The following is a 9,098-nucleotide window of genomic DNA, read 5'->3' on the forward strand; positions in this document are numbered from 1 at the left end:
TTTTTATTGTCTTTTAAGCATTTTGTGAAACATTTTTTCTCGTGAAAATAAAACACATCCAGCTCAGATGGACACGATTGGGTCAGATTTTGGGTCCCTGTTCAATATTGACTTTACAAACAAACTGGAAGCAACACAAATAGTCTCAAATGTATATAAAACAACTGCAGTATAGAAAAAGGGCATGTGGTGTCAAAAGAGGATTTGAAATAATTATCATTTATGTAATTTTTACCCGATGAGACGTCGTCTTACCAGATTTTGGCACAATCCTTCCTGCACTGGAAGAAGAATGTATTGCTTATTTTAAATTAGTGTTTGACCAAAAGACTATTAGAAGTTGTGACGTAATGCATTTCAAATATACTGTATATCATTAAGCAGTGACATCACTGTCGGACGCGAGCGAACAGTTCTCGCAGCCACGGCGAGTCCTCGTAGAGCCGAGGGTCACCCAGATACTCCGAGGTCCTCTTGTACAAGTAGTAGTACAACACAGAAGCTGTGAACAGAAAAATGCATGAGGAGGTTTTATCATCTGTCCATCCATCATCTGTAATCACACCCTGAACGGCTCAGTTTGATCACACAATAACACCAAATCATACTTTCAACTTTTCCATCAATTTCTTTCAATATTGTCATTACAATCTCTGTGCTTCAGTGAGGAAATCACTTCAATTACTGTCTGAGATTATCTCCATTAGCAGAATAATAACGGCAGAAAGAAAATTACAAATAATTTGTACAAATGAATATATTTCCAGGTGAGATGCTGTGTTATGACTTGAGAAATAATATGTGATTGCACAAAGAAATACGACAATTACAACTAAAGCCCAGCAGAGTTTAAAGCGTCTTAAATAAAGGCTCATAATGAGAGAGATTTATGAACGGCTGATGCAACGCTGAATCACTCTGAGTAACCGTCTGGGTGGGTCTTAAGCAGCAGACAAAACAGAGAGCCAAATAAAACATGGCGACAGTCCGTTCTCATACTTAATAAGGGATCACCTGCAGAGAAAAACAACAGCTAGACAATAAATCCTCTTATCTACTGATGAGCTCATGCTTGGATGAAAATCACACCCACAGGGTGACGTGAGCTCGCTGCCCGGAGCCTGTTGGTAAAGGGAGGGTGTAACGCGTTCTCAGATCCTTATGAGCTTTCTTTTAACATTAGTGATAATCACACTGAAATTCAGCAGTTCAGAGGTCTGAAACTGGGTGACATGCCCCGGCGCTTGTTTTCTACAATCATCCATAATCCAATGCAGAACTCCCATCGGCTTTTTGTCGAGAGAACCGACGCGATGCTTATGTCTGTGGTTGGCCGAGCAAAATACGTCCTCCTCCAGCACTATACCTCAAATCTAATTGTGTTCTGAAATTGCCGTTCAAAATAAATTGCGTTTGGTTGGCATTAAACATAAAGCACGTCATCTTACCGACTCTTTGGAACACGAACAGCACCTGAAGACCGTCTGTCCAGATAAATCTGTTGGTATTCAGCCAACGTAGATTCTGAAAAGAAGAAACATTAATGGACATTTTGATGTCACAGCTTCTAGGAGGCAAAAGTATCCATTCCACTTCACTCACATGGAATTAGACTTGTTGTTCTACCCTAAGCTAGAAATTATGCTACCTAGCACCAGAGTCCCTTTAGAAATCCTCTCATTTTACTGCAACAGGGTCTGACAGTCACACCAATGTCACCTGCCTGATCAGATAGTGATCAGATATATTTCATAATCAAAGGAGCAGATTTGGGTTGATGTAAAAACTTACTTTTAAAAGTCTGTGTTGACGTTGAAATTGAGATTTCTTATTAGAGATAAAACTTGTTTTACAATATATAATAAAAAGAATAGTTGAGGCAGTTTTCTTCGTGTTATTTATGGGCAGATGGCCAGTCTCACTCTCAAAGATGCAGCATCATCACTCAGCCTTAAGATCCACACCGGAGTCTGTTATGGGACACACGATTGCCGATCAGGACTCGCCCTGCAGGTGCCAAAAACTTTTCTTTAACTGTGCGACAAAACTTGAGAATATCTGAGACGATTCTGAGGTTAAATTGGTAGTCTTATTACTTGTCATTGCTTTTAATTTTAATATTTTATTTAATTAAGTTTAGTTGTTTTGATTGATATAGCCATGTGTTGTTATTTTATTACTATATGATTTGAGTAAGTAGCTCTCCACTTTCTGCATGAATACCATTAGAAATAAGGATTCTCCCTCAACGTGTCAGAGTTTATGCCTCCTGGCAGGGTCGGATGACAAAAAGTCTTATTAAAAGACAAAGAGCAGCCATGGCTGCATTTTATTTTTTATTTTTTTCCTATTTGTGCAACACGTGGCACGTACCATGAGCCAGGAGTGCAGTATGATACTGAAGGTCAGGTAGAGAGCAGAGAGCATTAGCGGAGCTCTAAATCGCTCCAGCAGTATGGCGACCAGGCCGATCTGGAACACGTAGGTGTTAAACAGCATCAACAGCATGATGATGAGGTTGAACAGGATGCCGATGTCCTGGATTCTGTTGAGGAAGAAAAGGGGGCAGAAGCACAAAGATTACTCTCTTTGTGCCTGCCTTCAAAGCATTCCAGCATCACTGATGACTCAGTGAAGACAGCTAAAGTTTGCTATTTTTGGATCACCCCCCCACCCCCCACCCTTGAGCCAGAGATAATGTTTTGGAACTCTTACTTACATGAAGAGCACCAGCTGGACGGCCGGCTCAGCTCTCAGCAGCTCGCTGAAGGAGTTGACGAACAGGTCGAAGGAGAGCAGGCCGAGCTGGATCAGCAGCACTAGAGAGTAGTTGCTCGTCTGGAGCGTCTCCGGCCCGAAGGCTGGGCGCCCGGGCGGACCGTGGTGGTTCCACGATGGATCCAAGGCTGCACTGCACTCGCACGCTTGCTACATAGAAACATCAATCCGCTCGCTACGGGCCCCCCGACTGTCTGGGAGTCTCAGCTAGGCGTCCGCTCTCAGGCCTCCATTGGCTGCAGTTTGAAGCGAGTCCTCTTTACTCTGTAAAACTCAAAGTCCTTTCAAAATGGGAAACGGAGTCGGGTTTTGGGATGAGCTGTGTGGAAATGAATGTCAGCATGTCAGATCTTCTGTCAGATCAGCATGGTTATTCCTTTTTGACAGCTCGGACATAAACAGATGTCCGGCTTGGTGGAAAAACCCTGCGGGTTCTCTTGAACTTTGAACCAGAACCGGTGTAACGTAAGCAGCCAAGTGAATCAGAGCAGCAGAGACTCCTTGGAAAGAGACAGACAGGACGGACACATTAGCATTCTGCAGGGAGACGTTCTGCTGCAGATTTATGTGCACTCAAAGCAGACACTCGGAAATAAACAGATGTTGTTATTTTCCCCACCAAATGTAACCAGACACATTAGCACAGACAACGAGCAGGATGTGGAACCGACAGTCCCATTTAAATCAACGTAACAGGATGCTCCGAGGCTTTTATGTGCAACTTTTATGTGAACTTGTGGCGTCAAGGACTCGCTGAGGTGAAGTCTCGATGTCGCAACTAACAACTTAAAATCTCATCCACACACTGCCAGCGTAGGAAAGCACATTGACATCATTCAGCTTATTTTTTTCCCCATGTAACCAGTGTAGCATAAAAGCATGGTGGAATTGACAAGCCAGCGTGCTAACTAGCTGGCTAGCTAGCTAGCGTGCATGCTAATTCCACAATGCAACGCTTGTGTTTACAGGAAAATGTGCCGAACAACAGTGAGCTAGCTCTCTTACTGATGTGTGCTGTCACCATGACGACTAACAACAATCTCAGTTTGTTAGGTCTCCCTCGGAAAAAAAATTATTTCAATCTCAAGGGACTTCCTCGTAAAATGAAGGTTTAATAAATAAAACAATAATACTAATTAAATGACCACTGAAAACGGGTTCTTAATTAATTTAACATGCCTGATCGATACCTGTTGTAAACTTTCAACCTTTCCGATCTCAATAACACCTTTTGGGGGACAAACAGCAGAAAACGACAAAACGACAACATTCGGTCGCCTGCAAAAGGATTAAAAGGAAGTGGATGATCAAATAAACCTTCCACCTGGTGAATCACATTTTCCGAGTCTGAGTAACCTGGGCTGCCGGAAGGGTGTTGACACACCTCACACTAGACTGGGGCCGCTGAGGACCCGCCCACATGCTTACAGACCCGCCCACATGCTTACAGAGCCGCCCACATGCTTACAGACCCGCCCACATGCTTACAGTCTTATGACCTCTAGCACTGTTTAGGTTTGACCTGAGCCTTCAAGCCTCTCCCAGCTACACTTTCTACCAAAACAAAGCCGTGTTGGCTGCGTGGAAGAGATGGTGACACAGAAAAGTCATGTCGATCAAATATTACAAAACAAATACAAGTCGGTTCGTCCACATGTAGCATTTCACAAACCTCCAAAACAAGCCCCGGTACTAATTAAGATGGAATTAAAACCTTACACCAGGATATCTTAACATTAACTTACAGTTTGCCGCTGAGCAGAAGGTCAAAGGAGCATCCTTTTCTGAGGATATCGCAGCAATTACAGAACAGGAACAAACAGATCCTGAAGTGTTCCTTCGGGTTACTTCTCATCCATTTTATCAAGACGGACTATTTCTTCGCTCGCTTCGTCGTGGATTAAGAAAACAGGTCCTCCTTTCACCACCACCGGGAGTCTAGCGGGTGCTGTGAAATCTTTGCCTCGGCTCCTCTGGCGTCTTGTGTCATCACTATCCAACATGATGGCTCCCTTCACACTGTCACCAGGTGGATCCTCTTATGACCCTCCCCCCGTATTAATAGCGTGGTACGGCCCGTGGCAGGTGTGAGGAAGATTAGGACTGTGCTTCTGGACGGCGGTGCGTCGGCTACTTACTCCTGAAAGCTGCCCCACTGAGATTGTGGGTTAGCAGAACTACTAGCTCCTTGGCAACCACAATATATAAGTAAATAGTGGACAACCAGTGTGCATAAACAGAGAGAGAATAATACCTCTGCTGTTTTATGTGAGCTCTACATAAATGAATTGAGTTAGTGTTAAATGTGACACCATGTGTTCAAGCTCTTCAGAGAGAAAGTCAACCATTTCTGCTCTCTTTTTTTATGTCGGATATCTCGTTTTCCTTTGAGGAAGGTTGTTGTTGTTCTTCTTGTGCTCCCATCTTGTCGTTCTTAGTGCCATTTAATCTTCTTAGAAAACTCGCCAACAGCTTTAGACAGAAGTGATACACGCTCCTTTACGATGGCACAACTACAACCATTAAACTGCCTGTAATTGAAGGTTTTTAGAGGCTGGATCGGCATCGGTCTGAATGATGCATGAAGCTACAAACAACTCAAGTGTGCAGATTGACAGCTTGTGTCTCTCCTCCTAACAGGGTTTATCCCCCCACCTCCTCCCTCCCTTAAGCATGGTTTGGATATGATTAAATGCAGTATTAAATGATAATGTTGAAAGATTGGTTAGGTATATTGATATAGAGATCATTGGCGATATTACAGAGGTGGGAAGTACAAATACTTGAGTATTTTTTTTTATTTTCTGCCAACTTTTTACTTTTACTCCCTACATTTTGAAACAAATATATCTACTTTCTACTCCTTAAAACATGCTTGTTATTGCCAGATTTCAGGACTATCAGAATCTCACTTCTATGTGTTAATCGTTTTTCGTTTATTTAACTTAAATCATTAATTTCAAACATCTTGTAATAGTGTCTACTACTGTAACCCTAAAATAACAATGTGTCAAAAAATTCAGTTGTTGTAAAATGCACTTTGTTCGGTTACGTTTTGTTGTTGTTTCTGTGGACTAACATTCAGTACAGGGACCCAACAGGATATGGAAAATGACACGTTATAAATGGATCATGTCTTGAGTTTTTCCATCCTAGATTACAGTAATGCTTCTGGGACGTCCGGAGTCGAGCCACCATAAAAACAATGCCATCTAGTGGTTAATGTGCATAACTACACATACTCTCAAAACAATGCTTAATCATTTACTTGTAAAAAAAAAAATGTCCATGAAAAATGTTACTTGATGCAAATATTTCTATAAATGTTTACATTGGGATATATACATAATCAGTTGGCTTCACACTTTTTTTCAACACAATATTAATTCACTATTACAGTTTTTTTCAGTCGCTAACAAGCGTTTGTCCAGCCAGTTGTCACATTTTCAAAACCCTAAACACAATTAGCACAGCATCGGTCTTCTGTGGCCATACCATTCACACATTTCGTGTCGTTTTCACACAATATGCAGTCAGTGAACACACTTCCACAATGCTTACATTTTCTTAACAGACAAGCTATACCTCCCAACAAAAGTATGGATTGTTTTTGTATTATTTACGAATGTTAACACACAACATCCCACAATAGCAAAAACAATATTCCAAACCTTAGATACAGTATAAAACCTCTGATTCTGCAATGATATCAGTTCAAAAACAATATATCTCAGCTGATAATAAACGAATAATTGAGACACAGCTGATTTATGTTGGCTAAATTGGGCTGGTTTAGACTCAGTGGCAGGGGCTATTTTTTCTATTACACTGACACTTATACAGTAAAAGGAGGACTTTGAGGAGTGATGTTTTCGGAAACAGAAACAGAAAAAGACCACCTTTTTATCTGGGCTTTTTGCTTTTTTTGTTCAGAATGCTCTTGTGTGTTTCATGGATATTTTGTTCAATGTAAGCAATACTGTAAAACTTTTTCTGTTCTATCATACTGTAAACAGTATTTCTACTGTATCTGCTGTAGTAAAAAGGAACAAAAACGGATTTGCTTTTTACTGGAATGCTTTTGAATGTGAACATTACATGTAGACATACAGTTCCCAACCAAGAAATGTAGTGTAAAAACGGTGGATTGCATGTTTTGCATGCAAATACCTGTAAAACCGAAACATAAAAGTCTATGCAGTTTTTGTAATGTCAACAATAGCCAGTATTTTGAAACCTGGGGCCTGTACTACGAAGCAGGATTTGTGCTTAGCGAGGTAACTTAAGCGTTAACCCTGGGTTTTCCTTCCTACGACGCTGGTTCACTTCTTACCGGGGTAGATCGCCATGGTAACTTACGCTGTGGAGCTAACCTGCTCCGGAGCAGGTTATGTTCCTGATAAGAGATCAACGTGGAGAAACACACCGCCTACTGACCAATCAGCTCTCTTGGTGCACGGATATATAAAAAAAAAAGAAGCTCGGTAGATCGTGAGAGGGTCTCGTAGGAGAGCTATAGAGTGTACAGAGACCGGCAAAACCCTTTTTTCTGTCCCTGACAATGTTTTTTATGAGAGATACAGATTCTCATCGGAGGGAAAGACTTTTCTGTGTCAGCGTACAGCCTACTTACCATTTTGAATTATGTTTTTATATTTATTTGATTTGCCGAAGTCCGTTTTACACCACCGGGATTGCAGCATAAAGAATGAGGCTAATACTGTCATAAACCACGTTATAAGAATACATCCAAGCAACAAATTCATTATTTTAAAGTTATGTGTTCGACCTTTTATTGCTGAAGGACATCATAAGAGTTAAAGGGACAAGAGAAAGTGACGACATGATTTAAAAGACGGCCGCAGGGCCACAATGCTTACATTGTCTGTTAAGAAAATGGCCACAGAAGACCGATGCTGTGCTTATTGTGTTTAGAGTTTTGAAAATGTGACAACTGGTTGGACAAACGCTTGTTAGCGACTGAAAAAAACTGTAAAATATGTCATCTTGCCTACAAAATGCTGATCAAATCCATGTACAGTTGCAGGATCATCTTCTTAAAACACAAATAAAACAGAATTAATTTCCAAACGCAACACTGAAGCCTTCAGGTTAAAGATTTAAACCACACGTTCACAGAATAGCTTCTCAGTCCTTCTTTTCCCTGCAGAGGACATTCTGATGTCAGCTGCTGACAGGAAGCACTTTAGTTTTTCTGTGAACGTGTGGTTAAAACCTTTATGTGATATATTTCAGTAACTAGCTAATAAAAAGTGAAATCCACCATAAAAGTATTTTTGACTAGGCTGCTTTTTGTTGTGAAAACAAGTGTTATTCGTTGACAGAATCATTTCATTTTGAGTCAGATTTCCAGTGTTTTGGTAAAGTAAGTGTGTACAGAGATAGATGTGTTCTATTTTGAAATGAAGAGTTAGGAACACTGGTCTCAAACTCAACTAACCTGTGGACCGCTAAAGGTAGAGTCTGGGTAAGGCTGGGCCACATCAAATATTCCACAAAAAAGATGGACCAATGTTAGTGGGTGCGGCTTATATTCAGGTCTACTCAATAGTCCAGAAAATTATGTTACAAGTGACCAACGTTGCTAATTTGTGTTGTTGTCACGAGCCTGAGCTATGGTAGCTCACAAGTGTTAAAAAATACGCGCAGAAAGCATGACTCGCGCAGATAAAGTGAAGAAAAAAATGTGCAAGCCGCACTAACCAAGCTTTGATTTCAGATAGGGGGCCACAAAATAGCCTTCCAGGGGCCGCAATTGGCCCGCGGGCCGCGAGTTTGAGACCCCTGTTCTAGACTTTCTTTATCTTTCTTTTTTCTCTTTCTCTCGCTTGCCCATCTTTCCTTTCCTCCTCTCCCTACTTGCTACCATTTACTCCCCCCTTCACCACTCTTATTCTCCTCCTCTTCACTCATTTCCAAACTGTTGTGGCTGTCTCCTTCCATCTATTTTCTCTCTTTCGCACCCGCTTACAGAAAGCAGCGCTAGGGTACCGCTACCGGACCTACGGTATACAGGCCGTTGGCCGATGCGGAAGTTGAGTTTATCTAGCAAGGTCTGCTCTATACTCAGAAATTCTTGCCAATGCAGTATACATCCGGGAATGTAGTAGAGTGAAGTGTATAGGAAATAGTAAAGTAGTAGTTGTTTGTGTAGTTAGATCATTTGTTGCCAATTAACCCAACTAAACTGTGGGGAAACGGGAGCACCTAGGGTAAACCCAAACATGGGGAGACCATGAAACCCACACTGTTTGTTCTGACCTGAACCAGAACCTGGCTGCTAATCATTCATGGTCTCC

General features: G+C 41.5%; 1 protein-coding gene across 2 annotated transcripts; it reads right to left on the reverse strand.

Moving 5' to 3' along the window:
* Positions 1–40: 40 nt before the first annotated feature.
* On the reverse strand, positions 41–5,639 carry LOC311029775 (transmembrane protein 138-like). 2 transcript variants are annotated; one of them, XM_084035112.1, is made up of 5 exons: positions 4,524–5,639; positions 2,720–3,278; positions 2,374–2,545; positions 1,449–1,524; positions 41–502 (listed from the first exon to the last, which is right to left on the reverse strand). In XM_084035112.1, the coding sequence occupies exons 3-5, from the start codon at positions 2,506–2,508 to the stop codon at positions 390–392; spliced, it is 324 nt and encodes a 107-aa protein (XP_083891238.1). In that variant the 5' UTR covers positions 2,509–2,545; positions 2,720–3,278; positions 4,524–5,639; the 3' UTR covers positions 41–389. The 2 variants fall into 2 exon arrangements, with proteins under 2 accessions (XP_083891238.1, XP_083891239.1); XM_084035113.1 differs by lacking the exon at positions 4,524–5,639 and adding an exon at positions 3,969–4,206.
* Positions 5,640–9,098: the final 3,459 nt, after the last annotated feature.

This window comes from Eutrigla gurnardus (genome assembly GCF_963514095.1).
Source record: "Eutrigla gurnardus genome assembly, chromosome: 1".
Taxonomy (NCBI): Eukaryota; Metazoa; Chordata; class Actinopteri; order Perciformes; family Triglidae; genus Eutrigla; species Eutrigla gurnardus.